Source organism: Bombina bombina, chromosome 5 (assembly GCF_027579735.1).
Source record: "Bombina bombina isolate aBomBom1 chromosome 5, aBomBom1.pri, whole genome shotgun sequence".
Taxonomy (NCBI): Eukaryota; Metazoa; Chordata; class Amphibia; order Anura; family Bombinatoridae; genus Bombina; species Bombina bombina.
In genome coordinates, this window is record NC_069503.1 from 308,826,222 (window position 1) to 308,850,654 (window position 24,433).

Below are 24,433 nucleotides of genomic sequence, written 5' to 3' on the forward strand. Positions count from 1 at the left end.
AATTTATCAGGTAAGTTCTTACATAAATTATGTTTTCTTTCATGTAATTAGCAAGAGTCCATGAGCTAGTGACGTATGGGATAGCAGATACCCATAATGTGGAACTTCCACGCAAGAGTCACTAGAGAGGGAGGGATAAAATAAAGACAGCCAATTCTGCTGAAAAATGAATCCACTACCCAAATCAAGAGTTTCAATTTTTAAAATGAAAAAAAAAAATAAAAAAAAATGAAATTATAAGCAGAAGAATCAAACTGAAACAGCTGCCTGAAGTACTATTCTACCAAAAACTGCTTCTAAGAAGAGAAAACATCAAAATGGTAGAATTTAGTAAAAGTATGCAAAGAGGACCAAGTCATTGCTTTGCAAATCTGATCAACAGAAGCTTCATTCTTAAAAAGCCCAGGAAGTAGAAACTTACCTAGTAGAATGAGCCGTAATCCTCTGAGACGGGGATTAACCAGACTCCAAATAAGCATGATGAATCAAAAGCTTTAACCAAGATGCCAAAGAAATGGCAGAAGCCTTCTGACCTTTCCTAAAACCAGAAAAGATAACAAATAGACTAGAAGTCTGTCTGAAATCTGAATAGCTTTAACATAATATTTCAAAACTCTTACCACATCCAAAGAATGTAAGAATCTTACCAAAGAATTCTTAGGATTAAGACACAATGAAAAGACAATAATTCCTCCACTAATGTTGTTAGAATTCACAACTTAAGGTGAAAATTGAAATGAGGAAAAACCACCTTATCCTGATGAAAAATCAGAACAAGGAGATTCACAAGAAAGAACAGATAATTTAAAACTGTTCTAGTTGAAGAGATGTCTAAAAAGAACAATACTTTCCATAAAAGTAATTAATGTCCAAAGAAAGCATATGCTCAAACAGAAGAGCCTGTAAAGCCTTCAGAATCAAATTAAGACTCCAAAGAGGAGAAATTGACTTAATGACAGGCTTGATACGAACCAAAGCCTGAACAAAACAAAGAATATTAGAAAGATTTAGCAATTCTTACTGTGAAACAGCACAGGAAAAGCAGAGATTTGTCCTTTCAAGGAACATGCAGACAAAACCTTATGAAGAAACTATAAAATTCTAGGAATTCTAAAAGAATGCCAAGAGAATTCATAAGAGCATCATGAGATGTAAATCTTCCAAACTCGATAATAAATCCTATTAGACACAGATTTACGAGCCTGCAACATAGTATTACTTACTGAGTCAGAGAAACTCCTATGACTAAGTACTAAGCATTACATTTTCATACCATCAAATTAATAATTTGAATTCCTGATGAAAAAAATTAAAGTTAAGATATAAGGTATGGCTATAATGGAAGTAACCAAGATTGGAAACTGAACATCCGAACAAGAACTATATACCAAAACCTGTGTGGCCATGCTAAAGCCACCAGCCACACCAAAGATTGCTCTCTGATGATTTTGAAAATCACTTTTAAAAGAAGAACCAGAGATGAAAAAATATAGGCAGATTGATAATTCCAAAGAAGTGTCAATGCATACACTACTTCCGCCTGAGGATCCCCGAACCTAAAGAGGCTCCTGGGAAGTTCCTTGTTTAGATGAGATGCCAACAGATCTATTACTGGAAGCCCTCACATCTGACAAATTGAAAAACATATCTGGGTAAAAAGACCATTCTCCCGGATGTAAAGCTTGATTTACAGAGATAATCCGCTTCCCAATGTCTATACCTGGGAAAAAGACCACAGAAATTAGATAGGAGCTGAATTTAGCCCAAGCAAATATCCAAGATATTTCTGTCACAGCCTAAGAACTGATAGTCCCACCCTGATAATTGACATACGCCACAGTTGTGACAATGTCTGTCTGAAAACAATAAACGTTTCTTCTTCAAAAAGAAACCAAACTGAAGAACTCTGAGAATGCACAGAGTTCCAAAAATATGAAATGGTAATCTCGCCTCCTGAGATTTCCAAACCCCTTGTGCTGACAGAGATCCTCAGACAGCCTCCCAACCTAAAAGACTCGCATCTGCAGATCATGGTCCAGGTTGAAAGAACCGAAGAGACCTATAGAACTAAATGATGGTGATCTTAACCACCGAATCAAAGATAGTTAAACATTAGGATTCAAAGATATAAAAAGTGATATCCTAGAATCCCTGCACCATTATTCAGCATAAGAAAACTGGAAAGGTTTTATAAATGAGCAAAGGGAATCGAATCCAATGCTGCAGCCATGAAACCTAAAACTTCCATGCATATATAGCAACTTGAAGGAAATAATAGAGACTGAAAATTCCGACAAACGGAACCCAATAAACTTGTCACTTGTCTGTTAGACACAAAAACATGGACACAATTTATCTGGAAACCTAAAAAAATTGTGACCCTTGTGTGAGGAATCAAGGAGCTTTTGATAAGAAGATCCTCTAACCATGTCTTGAAGAGACAACAAAGTCGAATCGTATGAGATTCCACAGAATGAAAAGACTGAACCAGTACCACCATACCGTCCAAATAAGGAACACTGAGAACCTTAGAAAAGATTCTTAGAGCTGTTGCTAGACCAGAAGGAAAAGCAACAAATTGGTAATACTTGTCAAAAAAAGAGAATCTCAGAAAATAAAATAATCTGAATGAAAACAGAAAATGAAGATATGCATCTATTGTATCCATTGTAAACAAATAATGCCATCACCGACCAAAAAGGCAGAATAGACCATATAAACTCCATTCTAAAAGATGGTACACTTATGACAATTCAAAAAGATTTTCTATCTTTGGAACAATGAATAGTCTTGAATAAAACCCCAAAACCCAGTTCCTAGAAATGGAACTGGAATAAATACCCCAGAAGACTCCAGGTCCGAGCAGCGCTTGAGCCCCAACGGGTGACCAGCCGCGCTTCACCAGTACCCAAAACATATAGGTCTGAATACACTTCAGCAAAGTGTTAGTCTTACTGAAATAGCTGGAATACGATAGAGAAAAAAAAAAAAAAAAAAAAAGACTTCTCACAGATGGTTTTACTCTGAATCCTATTCTGTACCCAAAGTCTAAGAAGTTTGGACCGAATAGAACCAAACAAATTTCAAAAAAGTCTCAACCTGCCCCTTACCAGCCAAGCTGGAATAAGAACCGCACCTACATGCAAATTTGGGGAGCTGACTTAAAAAAGGCTTAATTGAATGATGAAAAAAACTTCCAAGTATAAACATGTTACTTGGGGAAGAATTCAGGACTCCATTCTTTAGTAAGAACAGAAAACTAATATAAGCTTAAAGTTTTAGTCTTAGAACTAAATCTTGAAGCCCATAGTAACAGTTAAAGAATTGAATCCAATTATGAACCAAATAATTGATTACCTTGGAAAAAAAGAAATATGGATTTTAGAAATCAAATTAGCATTCCAAGATTGAAATCACAAAGTTCTTCTAGCTAAAATAGCTAAAGACATAGAATAAACCTCATTTGCGAAAATATTTAATAAAATGACAACACAAATGAAATTATTAGCATGTTAATCAAGTTAAAGGACCAGTCAACACACTGGACTTGCACAATCAACAAATGCAAGAAAACAAGACAATGCAATAGCACTTAGTCTGAAGCTCAAATGAGTAGTAGATTTTGTCCTTTTAACAATGCTAAACAAATCATAATCCGATACTTGATCTTAACGTATCCAACCAGAAAGATGAAGCAATTGCAACATCAGCCAAATAAATAACAGGTCTAAGAAAAGTACCTGAAAATAATTTTCCTTAAATAAGGTACAACCATCTGAAGGAAAAAAAAAAATACTATTTGCTATAAGAATAAAAGTATATTTAGCAGGAGTAGAGATAGCCCCATTAACTTGGGGAATCTTTCCTCAAAACTAACTGCCGGCAAAGAATACAATTTAAAAACCTTAAATAAGGACTAAAAGAAAATTCTCAGCCTATTCCATTCCCTAGTATCAGGAACTGGAAAAAACCTCTGAAGAAATCACAGAAGATAAATAAGTAGAATTTAAATGTTAGCTAGTCTTTAAAATCCAAAGAACTAGTTACTTCAATATCCAAAATAATCAACACCTTTTGAACAAAGAACAAATGTACTCTATTAAAAAATAAAAAAGAAGATTTGTTAGTGTCAATATCTGATGAAGAAAAATTCTGAATGAGAAAAAAACACCATCAGAGAAGGATAATTCAATATGTTGTTGGTCATTTGAAACTTCATCAACTAAAAAAGAAGTTTGAAAAAGACCTAAAAATTTATTAGAAGGCGGGATCAGACAAAGCCTTTAAAATAGAATCAGAAAAAAATTCTTATAAATTTCTAAGTATATCTTGTACATAAGATGTAAAAAGAATAGCAATATATAAAGCATACATACTAATGGATTCTGCATGTAAAAGTTTATCATGATAACTTATTACAAACCATAGCTAAAGATAAACATTTATAACATTTAAAATAAATGAACTTAGCTTTGGTAGGACTGATCTCAGTCAACAGGAATCCCTCAGCATGTTCTGATCCAGGAACAGTGAATGGAAAATCTTGCAATATGTAATAGAAAAAAACAACATATAAAGCAAAATTATCAAATTCCTTAAATGACAGTTTCAGGAATGGGAAAAAATGCAAAACAAACAAGCTTCTAGCAACCAGAAACAACAAAAAAGTGAGACTTAAATAATGTGAGAAAAAGTGAACAAGTATGACGCCCACATTTTTGGCGCCAAGTATGACGCCACGAAAACGTTGCCCACATTTTTTGGCGCATAAAAACGTCTGAACACACATGCGTCAAAAAATGACGTAACAACGAACAATCTTCCGGCGTCAACTACGGAGCCGGAAATGACATTTTGCGCCAAAAAAATTTGCGCCAAGAATGACGCAATAAATTGAAGCATTTTCTGCCCCCGTGAGCCTAACAGCCCGCAGGGAAAAAAGTCAATTGAAAATTTTCAAGGTGAGAAAAAAACATAATTTATGCTTACCTGATAAATTCCTTTCTTCTGTAGTGTGATCAGTCCACGGGTCATCATTACTTCTGGGATATTACTCCTCCCCAACAGGAAGTGCAAGAGGATTCACCCAGCAGAGCTGCATATAGCTCCTCCCCTCTACGTCACTCCCAGTCATTCGACCAAGGACCAACGAGAAAGGAAAAGCCAAGGGTGAAGTGGTGACTGGAGTATAAATTAAAAAATATTTACCTGCCTTAAAAATAGGGCGGGCCGTGGACTGATCACACTACAGAAGAAAGGAATTTATCAGGTAAGCATAAATTATGTTTTCTTCTGTTAAGTGTGATCAGTCCACGGGTCATCATTACTTCTGGGATACCAATACCAAAGCAAAAGTACACGGATGACGGGAGGGATAGGCAGGCTCTTTATACAGAAGGAACCACTGCCTGAAGAACCTTTCTCCCAAAAATAGCCTCCGATGAAGCAAAAGTGTCAAATTTGTAAAATTTTGAAAAAGTATGAAGTGAAGACCAAGTTGCAGCCTTGCAAATCTGTTCAACAGAGGCCTCATTCTTGAAGGCCCAAGTGGAAGCCACAGCTCTAGTAGAATGAGCTGTAATTCTTTCAGGAGGCTGCTGTCCAGCAGTCTCATAAGCTAAACGAATTATGCTACGAAGCCAAAAAGAAAGAGAGGTAGCGGAAGCTTTTTGACCTCTCCTCTGCCCAGAGTAAATGACAAACAGAGAAGACGTTTGTCGAAATTCCTTAGTTGCCTGTAAGTAAAATTTTAGAGCACGGACTACATCCAGGTTGTGCAGTAGACGTTCCTTCTTTGAAGAAGGATTTGGGCATAAAGAAGGAACAACAATCTCTTGATTGATATTCCTGTTAGTAACTACCTTAGGTAAGAACCCAGGTTTAGTACGCAGGACTACCTTATCCGAATGAAAAATCAAATAAGGAGAATCACAATGTAAGGCTGATAATTCAGAGACTCTTCGAGCCGAGGAAATAGCCATTAAAAATAGAACTTTCCAAGATAACAACTTTATATCAATGGAATGAAGGGGTTCAAACGGAACGCCCTGTAAAACATTAAGAACAAGGTTTAAACTCCATGGTGGAGCAACAGTTTTAAACACAGGCTTAATCCTGGTCAAAGCCTGACAAAAAGCCTGGACGTCAGGAACTTCTGACAGACGTTTGTGTAACAGAATGGACAGAGCTGAGATCTGTCCCTTTAATGAACTAGCAGATAAACCCTTTTCTAAACCTTCTTGTAGAAAAGACAATATCCTAGGAATCCTAACCTTACTCCAAGAGTAACCTTTGGATTCACACCAATATAGGTATTTACGCCATATCTTATGGTAAATCTTTCTGGTAACAGGTTTCCTAGCCTGTATTAAGGTATCAATAACTGACTCAGAAAACCCACGTCTTGATAAAATCAAGCGTTCAATTTCCAAGCAGTCAGCTTCAGAGAAGTTAGATTTTGATGTTTGAAGGGACCCTGTATCAGAAGGTCCTGTTTCAGAGGTAGAGACCAAGGTGGACAGGATGACATGTCCACCAGGTCTGCATACCAAGTCCTGCGTGGCCACGCAGGTGCTATTAGAATCACTGATGCTCTCTCTTGTTTGATTCTGGCAATCAATCGAGGAAGCAACGGGAAGGGTGGAAACACGTAAGCCATCCTGAAGTCCCAAGGTGCTGTCAGAGCATCTATCAGGACTGCTCCTGGATCCCTGGATCTGGATCCGTAACGAGGAAGCTTGGCGTTCTGTCGAGACGCCATGAGATCTATCTCTGGTTTGCCCCAACGTCGCAGTATTTGGGCAAAGACCTCCGGATGAAGTTCCCACTCCCCCGGATGAAAAGTCTGACAACTTAAGAAATCCGCCTCCCAGTTCTCCACTCCCGGGATGTGGATTGCTGACAGGTGGCAAGAGTGAGACTCTGCCCAGAGAATTATCTTTGATACTTCCATCATAGCTAGGGAGCTTCTTGTCCCTCCCTGATGGTTGATGTAAGCTACAGTCGTGATGTTGTCCGACTGAAACCTGATGAACCCCCGAGTTGTCAACTGGGGCCAAGCCAGGAGGGCATTGAGAACTGCTCTCAATTCCAGAATGTTTATTGGCAGGAGACTCTCCTCCTGACTCCATTGTCCCTGAGCCTTCAGAGAATTCCAGACGGCACCCCAACCTAGAAGGCTGGCGTCTGTTGTTACAATTGTCCAGTCTGGTCTGCTGAATGGCATCCCCCTGGACAGATGTGGCCGAGAAAGCCACCATAGAAGAGAATTTCTGGTCTCTTGATCCAGAGAAGGGGATAAGTCTGAGTAATCCCCATTCCACTGACTTAGCATGCACAGTTGCAGTGGTCTGAGGTGTAAGCGTGCAAAGGGTACTATGTCCATTGCCGCTACCATTAAGCCGATTACCTCCATGCATTGAGCCACTGACAGGTGTTGAATGGAATGTAGGGTGCGGCAAGCACTTTGAAGTCTTGTTAGCCTGTCCTCTGTCAGGTAAATCTTCATTTCTACAGAATCTATAAGAGTCCCCAGGAAGGGAACTCTTGTGAGTGGAACGAGTGAACTTTTCTTTTCGTTCACCTTCCATCCATGTGACCTTAGAAATGCCAGCACTAACTCTGTATGAGACTTGGCAGTTTGAAAGCTTGAAGCTTGTATCAGAATGTCGTCTAAGTATGGAGCTACCGAGATTCCCCGCGGTCTTAGTACCGCCAGAAGAGCACCCAGAACCTTTGTGAAGATTCTTGGAGCTGTAGCCAATCCGAATGGAAGAGCCACAAACTGGTAATGCCTGTCTAGGAAGGCAAACCTTAGGTACCGATAATGATCTTTGTGAATCGGTATGTGAAGGTAAGCATCTTTTAAATCTACAGTGGTCATGTATTGACCCTCTTGGATCATAGGTAAAATTGTCCGAATAGTCTCCATCTTGAACGATGGAACTCTTAGGAATTTGTTTAGGATCTTTAAGTCCAGGATTGGTCTGAAAGTTCCCTCTTTTTTGGGAACCACAAACAGATTTGAGTAAAACCCCTGTCCCTGTTCCGATCGTGGAACTGGATGGATTACTCCCATTAACAAGAGCTCTTGTACGCAGCGTAGAAACGCCTCTTTCTTTGTCTGGATTGTTGACAATCTTGACAGATGAAATCTCTCTCTTGGAGGAGAGTATTTGAAGTCCAGAAGGTATCCCTGAGATATTATCTCTAGCGCCCAGGGATCCTGGACATCTCTTGCCCAAGCCTGGGCGAAGAGAGAAAGTCTGCCCCCCACTAGATCCGATCCCGGATCGGGGGCCCTCAATTCATGCTGTTTTAGGGGCAGCAGCAGGTTTCCTGGCCTGCTTGCCCTTGTTCCAGGACTGGTTAGGTTTCCAGCCTTGTCTGTAGCGAGCAACAGCTCCTTCCTGTTTTGGTGCAGAGGAAGTTGATGCTGCTCCTGCTTTGAAATTACGAAAGGAACGAAAATTAGACTGTCTAGCCTTAACTTTGGCTTTGTCCTGAGGCAGGGCATGGCCTTTACCTCCTGTAATGTCAGCGATAATCTCTTTCAACCCGGGCCCGAATAAGGTCTGCCCTTTGAAAGGTATATTAAGCAATTTAGACTTAGAAGTAACATCAGCTGACCAGGATTTTAGCCACAGCGCCCTGCGTGCCTGAATGGCGAATCCTGAATTCTTCGCCGTAAGTTTAGTAAGATGTACTACGGCCTCCGAAATGAATGAATTAGATAGTTTAAGGACTCTAAGCCTGTCCGTAATGTCGTCCAGAGTAGCTGAACCAATGTTCTCTTCCAGAGACTCAATCCAGAATGCCGCTGCAGCCGTGATCGGCGCAATGCATGCAAGGGGTTGCAATATAAAACCTTGTTGAACAAACATTTTCTTAAGGTAACCCTCTAACTTTTTATCCATCGGATCTGAAAAAGCACAGCTATCCTCCACCGGGATAGTGGTACGCTTAGCTAAGGTAGAAACTGCTCCCTCCACCTTAGGGACGGTTTGCCATAAGTCCCTTGTGGTGGCGTCTATTGGAAACATTTTTCTAAATATCGGAGGGGGTGAGAACGGCACACCGGGTCTATCCCACTCCTTAGTAACAATTTCAGTAAGTCTCTTAGGTATAGGAAAAACCTCAGTACTCGTCTGTACTGCAAAATATTTATCCAACCTACACATTTTCTCTGGTATTGCAACGGTGTTACAATCATTCAGAGCCGCTAACACCTCCCCTAGTAATACACGGAGGTTTTCCAGTTGAAATTTAAAATTTGAAATATCTGAATCCAGTCTGTTTGGATCAGAACCGTCACCCACAGAATGAAGTTCTCCGTCCTCATGTTCTGCCACCTGTGACGCAGTGTCTGACATGGCCCTAATATTATCAGCGCACTCTGTTCTCACCCCAGAGTGATCACGCTTACCTCTTAGTTCTGGTAATTTAGCCAAAACCTCAGTCATAACAGTAGCCATATCCTGTAATGTGATTTGTAATGGCCGCCCAGATGTACTCGGCGCTACAATATCACGCACCTCCCTCTGAGCGGGAGATGTAGGTACTGACACGTGAGGCGAGTTAGTCGGCATAACTCTCCCCTCGTTGTTTGGTGAAATTTGTTCAATTTGTACAGATTGACTTTTATTTAAAGTAGCATCAATACAGTTAGTACATAAATTTCTATTGGGCTCCACTTTGGCATTGCAACAAATGACACAGGTATCATCCTCTGAATCAGACATGTTTAACACACTAGCAAATAAACTTGCAACTTGGAAATACAATTCAATTAGAATAATATTAAAACGTACTGTGCCTTTAAGAAGCACAGAAGATCTATGACAGTTGAAAATTAATAAATTGAAACAGTTATAGCCTCAATCCTTGTAAACAACACAACTTTAGCAAAGGTTTAATCCCATTAGCAAAGATAACAAATTCTGAAAGCAGGAAACAAATGACAGAATAAACGTTTTTTATCTCAGTCAAACTACAATTCTCACAGCTCTGCTGAGAGAAATTACCTCCCTCAAAATAAGTTTTGAAGACCCCTGAGCTCTGTAGAGATGAACCGGATCATGCAGGGAATACAATGAGTTGCTGACTGAAATATTTGATGCGTAGTAAAAGCGCCAAAAAACGGCCCCTCCCCCTCACACACAGCAGTGAGGGAGAACAGAAACTGTCAGAAAACAGATTAAGCAACTGCCAAGTGGGAAAAAAAAAGTGCCCAAACATTTATTCACTCAGTACCTCAGTAAATGAAAACGATTTTACATTCCAGCAAAAACGTTAAACATAATCTCTAGTTATTAAACAGCTTTATGTATTTCTTACAGTGTAATTCTAGTGAAGTACCATTCCCCAGAATACTGAAGTGTAAAGTATACATACATGACATTATATCGGTATGGCAGGATTTTCTCATCAATTCCATTATCAGAAAATAAAAACTGCTACATACCTCTATGCAGATTCATCTGCCCGCTGTCCCCTGATCTGAAGTTTACCTCTCCTCAGATGGCCGAGAAACAGCAATATGATCTTAACTACTCCGGCTAAAATCATAACAAAAACTCTGGTAGATTCTTCTTCAAACTCTGCCAGAGAGATAATAACACACTCCGGTGCTATTTTAAAATAACAAACTCTTGATTGAAGATAAAAACTAAGTATAATCACCATAGTCCTCTCACACATCCTATCTAGTCGTTGGGTGCAAGAGAATGACTGGGAGTGACGTAGAGGGGAGGAGCTATATGCAGCTCTGCTGGGTGAATCCTCTTGCACTTCCTGTTGGGGAGGAGTAATATCCCAGAAGTAATGATGACCCGTGGACTGATCACACTTAACAGAAGAAAAATATTTATTCATATGCATTATCCCAAATAATGAAACTGACAGTCTGAATGAAGGAATACTGATTATCCTGAATCATGGCAAATATAAGTTTAAACACATATATTTAGAACTTTACATATAAAGTGCCCAACCATAGCTTTGAGTGTCACAAAAAAATAAGACTTACTTACCCCAGGACACTCATCTACATATAGTAGATAGCCAAACCAGTACTGAAACGAGAATCAGTAGAGGTAATGGCATATAAGAGTATATTGTCGATCTGAAAAGGGAGGTAGGAGAAGAAATCTCTACGACCGATAACAGAGAACCTATGAAATAGATCCCCTAGAGGAAGACCATTGTATTCAAATAGGCAATTCTCTCTTCACATCCCTCTGACATTCACTGCACTCTGAGAGGAAAACCGGTCTCCAGCCTGCTGCGAAGCGCATATCAACGTAGAATCTAGCACAAACTTACTTCACCACCTCCATGGGAGGCAAAGTTTGTAAAACTGAATTGTGGGTGTGGTGAGGGGTGTATTTATAGGCATTTTAAGGTTTGGGAAACTTTGCCCCTCCTGGTAGGAATGTATATCTCATACGTCACTAGCTCATGGACTCTTGCTAATTACATGAAAGAAAAGCAAAATTTGATGATATAAGTAAGTTGGAAAGTTGATTAAAATTAAAAGTCCTATCTGAATAATGAAGGTTTAATTTATACTAGACTGTCCCTTTAACTATCCTGCACCCCACTGGGAGTATCAATTCTTTTGCTGGCTGTGTTTACTTAGGCTATTCAATAGCTGAGACTCCAGTATCAAAACTTTTAGTATAGGTTGGGAAACCACAAGCTAAATCAGCTATTTCAAAGGCCAAAATAGGGGTAAAGGAGCTACTTGTAAACTATTTAACACAATCCAGCAGGTAAAAGATCATTGGGAACAATTTAAATGGGAGAAATTTTTTGGGGGTGAACTGTCCCTTTAATATAATAAAGCCAACTTCGAGCCACTTTTTCGAAAAATCAATTCTGATCTACATCTGTGGGTAGCATTTCCATTGTCTGACAGCGCGTGTTAATTTAATTAAATCTATTATTTTCCCTCGTTTGCTAAACCCATTGCAGAATCTCCCTTTATATATCTTGAATAAGGATCTGAAATTAATCAATGCGTCATTTTCCAAATTTATCTGGAATAATAAAAAGCCCCGAATTGCGTTAGGAAAATTAATGCAAAAGGTGGACATAGCGGGATTAGCATTGCCCAATCTCAAGTTCAATAATTTAGTTGCGCTGGTCAAAATAGCGATAGATTGGCTCGCAGGATCCAACTTGGTATCATCCGAGGAGATAGAAACTTTTTTAATTGCCCCGTTTTCCTTAAAGGCTATTTTACATTCTTCAATACAGAAGTTGCCGCAGAATATTAGTTGCCTCATTTCTATTAAAAATGTTGTACAGGCTTGGCATAAATTCTGTACAGCTTTGGATCTAGATTTTTCCTGTTCTGAATTTCTACCTATCGTAGGTAATCCAAGCTTTCTCCCAGGGTTATACCAAAACATATTTAAAGAATGGGCTGGAAAAGGTTTGCAATTTGTTAAACAAATGCTGGATGAAAACCACCAAATATTATCAGTAGAAGATATTTTTAGTAAATATGGGATTCCCAGGTCTGGCTTATATGCTTATTTTCAAATCCGACACTTTATTGCAGCTCAGAAGTGGCGTGCTCCCCTTAAAATGGTCTGGCAGGATATTAAATTATGTATACAAAAATGTATTGCAGGAGATGCGTCAATTTCTCTGTTGTATGATATTATGCTCAACAAACAGAGCCAGGCTGTTAAGGATAATCTATGTAAAACTTGGTCTTTGGTAACTCCATTAGTGGAACATGAAACAATTAATCAGAGCTTTAAGTCCATGTCCAAGTGTAAAGTACCAATATCTTGGAAAGAATCTCATGAAAGTGATTAATAATTTCTATCTTTCACCATGGAAATTATCCAAGTTTTATCCTTCTGGTGCTAATCGGTGTCCGCGGTGTGCACATGGTAGGGCGGATTTGCTTCATATGTTTTGGACATGTCCTAAAGTTAGACAACTCTGGCTGAAAATTATTTTTTGGTTTAATAAATTATATAAAGTAACAATAGCTCTATCTGCGATAGATATTATCTTTCTTTGCCCTCCGAATTATGCTATTAATTGTAATACCATAAATAGTTTAAATACAATTATATTGGAAGTTAGACACTGTATACTGAAAAATTGGAAAGCTAAGAATAGCGGTGGGTTAGCTGTGGTTTTTAAAATATTGCAAGACCAAATAGTATTTGAATCATATCACTTATATGATGCTGCAGAGAAAATAATTCAGAAATTTTTATGGAAGTGGTCGCCTGTTATATTATCTTATCCCACCTCGTTACAAAAATTGATTCTTTCCCCCTTCCTATCATCAGTGAGTTTTGCGGAATTGACATTACTAAATGTCTTTCCGCATAGCTGGCTGGAGCAGCCTGGTGGGGTGTAACGGGTAGGGATGCCGCGGGGGTGGTGGGAGGGGGGGGAGAGAGAGAAAATTGTTTTTTTTTTCCTTCAGGATTTATGGTTTATAATCCTCAGTTGAGGTATGTTCTCTGGTTAAGAGGTGGAGTAGGAGTAGTGTCTCCCTGTCGCTGATGTTGAGGGGTGTGCCATCAGCAAAGTTTTTTTTTTTTTTTCTTCTAAGATGGATAAAATTTTATGTGTAGTTTTGCTGTCTTTGATGTTACAGGAGCTGCGTCTCCAACAAATATTGTGTATAATATTCATATTTTCTTTTTTTTTGTTGTTTGATGTATGTGGAAAAAAATCTGATAAATAAAAGATTAAAAAAAAAAAAAAAAAAATATATATATATATATATATATATATATATATATATATATATATATATATATATATATATATATATATATATATATATATAATATTACAAGATATAAGTTTTGTTTCTTCACAAACATTTTAACAATTGTGCCTTTTAGAATATGCCTAGAACTCAAAATATTTGACACTTTAAAAAGGGATATTAAACAGTGCTCCTTTGGTTAATAAAAAAACCCATCATACGGCAAACAACTTGCTTGTTTTGTTGCAAAATTAGCACTTAGTTTTTAACTGTCACCCATGCCCTAAGAGAGATAAAGAGTGGAGACTCCGTTTATTCTATTTAGTTAAAATACCAATAAAGGTAATGTTTGACAAATCAGTGCCCGGTTTTAAATAATCCTATTAAAAACAGGGGCACTTTAATTCATCAAACTTTATATTTCACTTGTTTTGTTCAAATACCTTTTAATCCTGACAGCCGCTGCAGCTTCCTCTGCCCGTTGCAAGCCCTCTTCGCAGATCTAAAATGACGAATCTGGCTTCCTCCAATCAGGGCGTTGCCTCAGGCCATTATTCCCCCGGGGGAAGACATGATTGGAGGAAGCCTGATTCGTCATTTCTGACATATGAAGAGGCTTCCAACGGCCAGGGAAATCGCTGTAGCGACTGTCAGGATTAAAAGGTAAGTATTTGAACAAAACAAGTGAAATGTAAAGTTTGATGAATTAAAGTGCCCCTGTTAATAGGATTATTAAAAACCAGGCACTGATTCGTCAAACATTACCTTCACTTTAAACTTGACTTTTTAACAACAGATAAAATGTTTCATTATTGCAAGTGAAAACATTATTGCAATATACAATTAAATATTTATTTTGTAACCTTTTGTTGTATTAAAAAAAAAAAAAAAAAGTTTCACTTTCTCCCAGGGATGCTTGGGTTAACACTTTAAGGCAATTTATGCAAGCTTTTGTTGACTTATTACTCCCTCTCTAAGCTTCTTTTGTGTCACATGCTTTTAAAAGGTGGATTATCAGTTTTCCATCAACAATCATGATAGGCAAATCATTCTTTGCAATAGAAACCAAGTTGAATTAGTGCTAAAAAACACTTTCACTATTAAGATAGGGAATGCCATTTTAAACAACTTTCCAATGTACTTTTATCATCAACTTATCTTTGTTCTCTTGGTATTCTTAGTTGAAAGCTAAACCTAGTTGGGCTCATATGTTAATGTCTAAACCCTTCAAGGCTGCCTCTTATCTGAATGCATTTGACAGTTGTTCACAGCTAGATGGCATTAGTTCATGTGCCATATAGATAACATTGCGCTCACACCCATGGAGTTATTTGATTCAGCACTAATTGCCTGAAATGCAAATACAGAGATCAAAGCAAATTTGATGAAAAAACATAATTTATGCTTACCTGATAAATTCCTTTCTTCTGTTGTGTGATCAGTCCACGGGTCATCATTACTTCTGGGATATAACTCCTCCCCAACAGGAAATGCAAGAGGATTCACCCAGCAGAGCTGCATATAGCTCCTCCCCTCCACGTCAGTCCCAGTCATTCGACCAAGAATCAACGAGAAAGGAGTAACCAAGGGTGAAGTGGTGACTGGAGTATAATTTAAAAGATATTTACCTGCCTTAAAACAGGGCGGGCCGTGGACTGATCACACAACAGAAGAAAGGAATTTATCAGGTAAGCATAAATTATGTTTTCTTCTGTTATGTGTGATCAGTCCACGGGTCATCATTACTTCTGGGATACCAATACCAAAGCAAAAGTACACGGATGACGGGAGGGATAGGCAGGCTCATTATATAGAAGGAACCACTGCCTGAAGAACCTTTCTCCCAAAAATAGCCTCTGAAGAAGCAAAAGTGTCAAATTTGTAAAATTTGGAAAAAGTATGAAGCGAAGACCAAGTTGCAGCCTTGCAAATCTGTTCAACAGAGGCCTCATTCTTAAAGGCCCAAGTGGAAGCCACAGCTCTAGTGGAGTGAGCTGTAATTCTTTCAGGAGGCTGCTGACCAGCAGTCTCATAGGCTAAACGTATTATGCTACGAAGCCAAAAAGAGAGAGAGGTAGCAGAAGCTTTTTGACCTCTCCTCTGTCCAGAATAAACGACAAACAGGGAAGAAGTTTGGCGAAAATCTTTAGTTGCCTGCAAGTAGAACTTGAGGGCACGAACTACATCCAGATTGTGTAGAAGACGTTCCTTCTTTGAAGAAGGATTTGGACACAAGGATGGAACAACAATCTCTTGATTGATATTCCTGTTAGTGACCACCTTAGGTAAGAACCCAGGTTTAGTACGCAGAACTACCTTGTCTGAGTGAAAAATCAGATAAGGAGAATCACAATGTAAGGCTGATAACTCAGAGACTCTTCGAGCCGAGGAAATAGCCATTAAAAACAGAACTTTCCAAGATAACAATTTTATATCAATGGAATGAAGGGGTTCAAATGGAACACCCTGTAAAACGTTAAGAACTAAGTTTAAACTCCATGGCGGAGCAACAGCTTTAAACACAGGCTTGATCCTAGCTAAAGCCTGACAAAAAGCCTGGACGTCTGGATTTTCTGACAGACGCCTGTGTAACAAGATGGACAGAGCTGAAATCTGTCCCTTTAATGAACTAGCTGATAAACCCTTTTCTAACCCTTCTTGTAGAAAAGACAATATCCTAGAGATCCTAACCTTACTCCAGGAGTAATGTTTGGATTCGCACCAGTATAGGTATTTACGCCATATTTTATGGTAAATCTTTCTGGTAACAGGCTTCCTAGCCTGTATCAGGGTATCAATAACCGACTCAGAAAAACCACGTTTTGATAAAATCAAACGTTCAATTTCCAAGCAGTCAGCTTCAGAGAAGTTAGATTTTGATGTTTGAATGGACCCTGTATCAGAAGGTCCTGTCTTAGAGGTAGAGACCAAGGCGGACAGGATGACATGTCCACTAGATCTGCATACCAAGTCCTGCGTGGCCATGCAGGCGCTATTAGAATCACTGATGCTCTCTCCTGTTTGATTTTGGCAATCAATCGAGGAAGCAGCGGAAAGGGTGGAAACACATAAGCCATCCCGAAGTTCCAAGGTGCTGTCAAAGCATCTATCAGAACCGCTCCCGGATCCCTGGATCTGGACCCGTAGCGAGGAAGTTTGGCGTTCTGGCGAGACGCCATGAGATCTATCTCTGGTTTGCCCCAACGTCGAAGTATTTGGGCAAAGACCTCCGGATGAAGTTCCCACTCCCCCGGATGAAAAGTCTGGCGACTCAAGAAATCCGCCTCCCAGTTCTCCACTCCCGGGATGTGGATTGCTGACAGGTGGCAAGAGTGAGACTCTGCCCAGCGAATTATCTTTGATACTTCCACCATTGCTAGGGAGCTTCTTGTCCCTCCCTGATGGTTGATGTAAGCTACAGTCGTGATGTTGTCCGACTGAAACCTGATGAACCCCCGAGTTGTTAATTGGGGCCAAGCTAGAAGGGCATTGAGAACTGCTCTCAATTCCAGAATGTTTATTGGAAGGAGACTCTCCTCCTGATTCCATAGTCCCTGAGCCTTCAGAGAATTCCAGACAGCGCCCCAACCTAGTAGGCTGGCGTCTGTTGTTACAATTGTCCAGTCTGGCCTGCTGAATGGCATCCCCCTGGACAGGTGTGGCCGATGAAGTCACCATAGAAGAGAATTTCTGGTCTCTTGATTCAGATTCAGAGTAGGGGACAAATCTGAGTAATCCCCATTCCACTGACTTAGCATGCATAATTGCAGAGGTCTGAGGTGTAGGCGTGCAAAAGGTACTATGTCCATTGCCGCTACCATTAAGCCGATCACCTCCATGCATTGAGCTACTGACGGGTGTTGAATGGAATGAAGGACACGGCATGTATTTTGAAGCTTTGTTAACCTGTCCTCTGTCAGGTAAATCTTCATTTCTACAGAATCTATAAGAGTCCCCAAGAATGGAACTCTTGTGAGAGGAAAAAGAGAACTCTTCTTTTCGTTCACTTTCCATCCATGCGACCTTAGAAATGCCAGAACTAACTCTGTATGAGACTTGGCAGTTTGAAAGCTTGAAGCTTGTATTAGAATGTCGTCTAGGTATGGAGCTACCGAAATCCCTCGCGGTCTTAGTACCGCCAGAAGGGCACCCAGAACCTTTGTGAAGATTCTTGGAGCCGTAGCCAATCCGAATGGAAGAGCTACAAACTGGTAGTGCCTGTCTAAGAAGGCAAACCTTAGATACCGGTGATGATCTTTGTGGATCGGTATGTGAAGGTAAGCATCCTTTAAATCCACTGTGGTCATGTACTGACCCTCTTGGATCATGGGTAAGATTGTCCGAATAGTTTCCATTTTGAACGATGGAACTCTTAGGAATTTGTTTAGAATCTTTAAATCTAAGATTGGCCTGAAAGTTCCCTCTTTTTTGGGAACCACAAACAGGTTTGAGTAGAACCCTTGTCCTTGTTCCGACCGCGGAACCGGATGGATCACTCCCATTATTAACAGATCTTGTACGCAGCGTAGAAACGCTTCTTTCTTTATCTGGTTTGTTGACAACCTTGACAGATGAAATCTCCCTCTTGGGGGAGATAATTTGAAGTCTAGAAGGTATCCCTGAGATATGATCTCTAGTGCCCAGGGATCCTGAACATCTCTTGCCCAGGCCTGGGCGAAGAGAGAGAGTCTGCCCCCCACTAGATCCGGTCCCGGATCGGGGGCTCTCGGTTCATGCTGTCTTTGGGGCAGCAGCAGGTTTCCTGGCCTGCTTGCTCTTGTTCCAGGACTGGTTAGGCTTCCAGCCTTGCCTGTAACGAGCAACAGCTCCTTCCTGTTTTGGTGCAGTGGAGGTTGATGCTGCTCCTGTTTTGAAGTTCCGAAAGGGACGAAAATTAGACTGTCTAGCCTTAGCTTTGGCTTTGTCTTGAGGTAGGGCGTGGCCCTTACCTCCTGTAATGTCAGCGATAATCTCTTTCAAACCGGGCCCAAATAAAGACTGCCCCTTGAAAGGTATATTAAGTAATTTGGACTTAGAAGTAACATCCGCTGACCAGGATTTTAGCCACAGCGCCCTACGTGCCTGTATGGCGAATCCTGAGTTCTTAGCCGTAAGTTTGGTTAAATGTACTACGGCCTCCGAAATGAAGGAATTAGCTAGTTTAAGGACTCTAAGCCTGTCCGTAATGTCGTCTAGCGTAGATGAACTAAGGTTCTCTTCAAGCGACTCAATCCAAAATGCTGCCGCAGCCGTAATCGGCGCGATACATGCAAGGGGTTGTAATATAAAACCTTGTTGAACAAACATTTTCTTAAGGTAACCCTCTAATTTTTTATCCATTGGATCTGAGAAAGCACAGCTATCCTCCACCGGGATAGTGGTACGCTTAGCTAAAGTAGAAACTGCTCCCTCCACCTTGGGGACCGTTTGCCATAAGTCCCGAGTGGTGGCGTCTATTGGAAACATCTTTCTAAATATTGGAGGGGGTGAGAACGGCACACCGGGTCTATCCCACTCCTTAGTAACAATTTCAGTTAGTCTCTTAGGTATAGGAAAAACGTCAGTACTCGCCGGTACCGCAAAGTATTTATCCAACCTACACAGTTTCTCTGGTATTGCAACGGTGTTACAATCGTTGAGAGCTGCTAAGACCTCCCCTAGTAATACACGGAGGTTCTCCAATTTAAATTTAAAATTTGAAATATCTGAGTCCAATCTGTTTGGATCAGAACCGTCACCCACAGAATGAAGCTCTCCGTCCTCATGCTCTGCGAGCTGTGACGCAGTATCAGACATGGCCCTAGCATTGTCAGCGCACTCTGTTCTCACCCCAGAGTGATCACGCTTGCCTCTTAGTTCTGGTAATTTAGACAAAACTTCAGTCATAACAGTAGCCATATCTTGTAATGTTATCTGTAATGGCCGCCCAGATGTACTAGGCGCCAAAATATCACGCACCTCCCGGGCGGGAGATGCAGGTACTGCCGCGTGAGGCGAGTTAGTCGGCATAACTCTCCCCTCGCTGTTTGGTGAAATTTGTTCACATTGTACAGATTGACTTTTATTTAAAGTAGCATCAATACAGTTAGTACATAAATTTCTATTGGGCTCCACCTTGGCATTGGAACAAATGACACAGATATCTTCCTCTGAGTCAGACATGTTTAACACACTAGCAAAAAACTTACAACTTGGTTATAATCTTTTTTAGCAAAAAACGTACTGTGCCTCAAAGAGGTACTAACGATTAAATGACAGTTGAAATAATGAACTGAAAAACAGTTATAGCATCAAACTTTAAAACAACAAAACTTTTAGCAAAGGTTTGTTCCCATTAGTAAAATAACAATAATTAAATTTGACATAAAAAATACAAAGCAACGTTTTTATTCACAGTCACTATAAGAATTCTCACAGCTCTGCTGAGAGAATTTACCTCCCTTCAAAGAAGTTTGAAGACCCCTGAGATCTATCAGAGATGAACCGGATCATGCAGGAAATATAAAAGTAACTGACTGGTATTTTTTGATGCGTAGCAAAGAGCGCCAAAAACGGCCCCTCCCTCTCCCACACAGCAGTGAAGAGAAACGAAACTGTCACAATTAAAGCAAAAAAAAAAAAAAACTGCCAAGTGGAAAATAATGCCCAAATATTTATTCGCACAGTACCTCAGCAATGTAAACGATTCTACATTCCAGCAAAAACGTTTAACATGATAAATAGTTATTAAAAAGGATTAGTGACCTTTAACAGAGTAGTTCCGGTGAAATACCATCCCCAGAATACTGAAGTGTATACATACATGTCATTTTAACGGTATGGCAGGATTTTCTCATCAATTCCATTCAGAAAATAAAAACTGCTACATACCTCAATGCAGATTCATCTGCCCGCTGTCCCCTGATCTGAAGCCTTTACCTCCCTCAGATGGCCGAGAACAGCAATATGATCTTAACTACTCCGGTTAAAATCATAGTAAAAAACTCTGACAGATTCTTCCTCAAACTCTGCCAGAGAAGTAATAACACGCTCCGGTGCTATTTTAAAATAACAAACTTTTGATTGAAGTCATAAAAACTAAGTATAATCACCATAGTCCTCTCACACATCCTATCTAGTCGTTGGGTGCAAGAGAATGACTGGGACTGACGTGGAGGGGAGGAGCTATATGCAGCTCTGCTGGGTGAATCCTCTTGCATTTCCTGTTGGGGAGGAGTTATATCCCAGAAGTAATGATGACCCGTGGACTGATCACACATAACAGAAGAAAAGTAAATTGGAAAGTTGTTTAAAATTGCATGCCCTATCTGAATCATTAAAGTTTAATTTTGAATTTACTGTCCCTTTAACTTTTTCCTTTTTAAGATTTTTTTGTTTCATCTTGAACAGTATTAAGGGAGCTTTTGGGGGTTATTCTACAAATTTTTACACAAAAATCCTTGCCTGGCCAAAAAGATTGATATGCTTTTGGCAAACCCTGCAGAAAGCTTAAGTGTCACATAGTACTGGGAAGGTGCTATAGTTTTATTACCATGACAGGTGGTTTTCTGCAGACCAAAAATTAAAGACAGACACACAATATCTGACATTATATAAGTTCATAACTGCCTAATTCATACCGGTTCAGCAAGTTCAACTGTTGCATTTTTGCCAGCTCCATCAGACAGTACAAAGGATGTCCCAGTTGGGTTAACCTGTAAAGAAAAATTAATATGGAAATTAATAAAATATTCAGTCACATACCTTACTTTTCCAATATTTTTCCACTGGGCTGAACGAGGCATGTTTAATTATATAGGACCAAACACCAGTCAGCTGTAATTTAGTCAAATAACTACATCATGCAAAGGCAGAATAAAACAAATATTTCATATGGTACATTTTTAATGGCTTCTCATTGTTCTAATCATCTGTGATTTCACTATTCCTCTGAGGAGTGGTGGAGGATGACAGCTGTCTGCCCTGAGTATTGAATTTCTATCTGTGGGCTTGCTATATAGTGTCGTACCCAGTGTTTGATCATAATTGAAAATAGAGATCCAAAAAATGAATTTCTTTAATACTTGAAGATATTTTAAACCTAACTGTAGTATCTGTACTGTTTAATGTCTCAAACCACTCTTGTAACTTTTGCTGACCCCTGCGCCACACCAGAAAGACGTCATTGATATATCTTCCATAGAAGATAATTGAGGAGTGGTCCTTGCACCAGAGGTACTCGTTCTCAAATCGGGACATAAAAATGTTTGCGAGATTAGGGTATGGTCCTACTCCCCGGTATCTGGCTCTAAATTACTAGGCGGTACCAAGGCAGGGTCACAACTAATGCAACATAATTACCTATATGTTTTTAGCAATCTGTATATTTCTTCTCTTATGTTCTTATTGTTTTACTATTTTTTTCTTAATTTTTCTATAGTTCAATGCCTTTTGGAGTCTGTTGTTTACATTGGGCTAAAAGGATAGACATAGACCCATTAAGTTACTACAGCTTTGTTACATTCAGCAATGGATACAACTGTCCCGTTTCCATGGCTACAGTCTGTTTACTACACAGACCGATTCAACCTCTCCCCTTTATGCTGAGAATGAGTTTTTGTCTGGATAGCAGTGTAATTAGTGTATGTACCTTTTGTTATCCAATAAGATTATAACCTAAATTAGCACCAGGATATGGGGACATATGAAGCCCACACAAACAACAAAAGAAAGAAAAAAAAAAAAAAAAAAAAAGAAAAAAAAAAAAGAAGAGGGGATGTCTCAAATAATGGAGCTATCTATTTAAATTATACATGCCCATATTCCCTAAGCCTCATAGGTAGAGAGGAACCACATACACACGGTGTCTGTTTGAAATCCTGTAAGGTGAGATTCATGTATCTATGTTTATTTTTAATTTTGTAGACACATACTGGACGATGTCGTAACAACTTCCGGTTGGCATTGCTAGCATTCCAGCATAGTAGTCGATGGGGATTGCCTAGGTCTTCATATAGGTATCAGTATGTAACTTATTTATTACACAATTACATTAGAAAAACCAGGATGGGAGGACACAGTGATGTCACGTGCAAGGTAAGCGCTTTAACAAGCAGGGACATTTAGATATTCATTCACTTAGATATGCACGTATTGATTCAAAATTGTATTCACAATAAGCAGGGTAAAGCCCGATATATATGTTATGTTTGAAACATGAGATTTACATATCTTAATTTGTCAATTTTTTTTTTTTTTTTTTTAAGATATTTGCACACCGGAAAATAATGTGATGTTTGCCAACTTCCAGTTAAGACTGCACTGGAACACAGAGCTTGCGTTCCAACACGGTAATTTGGCGCCACTAAGTGATACACAGGTTTGTAATGATCTGTTTTGTTGTATTTTCACAATATAAGTGTGTATTAATCACAAGTTTGTCACGGTGATGAAGGGGAAGTTTTCCTCGAAAACGTTACATTAAATCTTTTGATGTGTTGAAAAAAGTCCTGTGAGTGCATTTGTTTAGTGGACTATACTATTTGTATCTTTGCAACCAGGCGGTTGGCTATTTGAGGGTTGAGCTGTAGATTGGATACATACATACCGCAAAACAAAAAAAAAAAAAGGGGATACTTTGTCCCCGAAACGTCACTTTTCCCAGTAAAAGATTTGTTTTGAGAAAGACCAGAGAGTGAAAGTTTTTTTTGTTTTGAGATATATATATATATATATATATATATATATATATATATATATATATATATATATATATATATATATATATATATATATATATATATATATATATATATACACACACACGAGAACAACAAACAAACGAGGACCATCAGGAACGATCAACCAAGTAGGTTTATTCAGGCTTGAAAAGTGAGACACAGAATTGTGTACAAGGTTAGGTGGTGCTGATCGGACACATTTCGCACATGCTCAATGCGCTTCATCAGAGATCATCAGGTGTGTTCAACAGGTATGTTAATAAACATTGCAACAACCAATTATAAGAGTTTAAAAAAAGCGATAGGTGAGTGATGTCTAATGTGACGTGCTATATAATAGGCATTAGTTGAAAGACATAACATGCAAAAGAATAAACACATATGTAAATTGATGCATGTTAACAAGTAAAGACTAAAAAAAGCTGGAGCAAAGAATGCTGAACAACAAAGAAAAACATAATTTATGCTTACCTGATAAATTTATTTCTCTTGTGATGTATCGAGTCCACGGATTCATCCATACTTGTGGGATATTCTCCTTCCTTACAGGAAGTGGCAAAGAGAGCACCCACAGAAGAGATGTCTATATAGCTCCTCCCTTAGCTCCACCCCCCAGTCATTCGACCGAAGGCTAGGAAGAAAAAAGGAGAAACTATAGGGTGCAGTGGTGACTGAAGTTTTTTAAATAAAAATATACTGCCTGTCTTAAATAAACAGGGCGGGCCGTGGACTCGATACATCACAAGAGAAATAAATTTATCAGGTAAGCATAAATTATGTTTTCTCTTGTATCGAGTCCACAGATTCATCCATACTTGTGGGATACCAAATAACAAAGCTTTAGGACACGGATGAAGGAAGGGACAAGACAGGTACCTTAAACGGAAGGCACCACTGCTTGTATAACCTTTCTCCCAAAAATAGCCTCCGAAGAAGCAAAAGTATCGAATTTGTAAAATCTGGATAA

At 39.3% G+C, this 24,433-nt stretch overlaps 1 protein-coding gene across 1 annotated transcript in view; it reads right to left on the minus strand.

Moving 5' to 3' along the window:
- Positions 1–24,433, minus strand: part of RPA3 (replication protein A3) — a 95,582-nt gene that overhangs the window by 58,740 nt on the left and 12,409 nt on the right. The window contains exon 2 of the mRNA XM_053714093.1: positions 21,367–21,441. Within this exon, the coding sequence (XP_053570068.1) occupies positions 21,367–21,441 (75 nt within the window). The remainder of the gene's footprint in view (positions 1–21,366; positions 21,442–24,433) is intronic.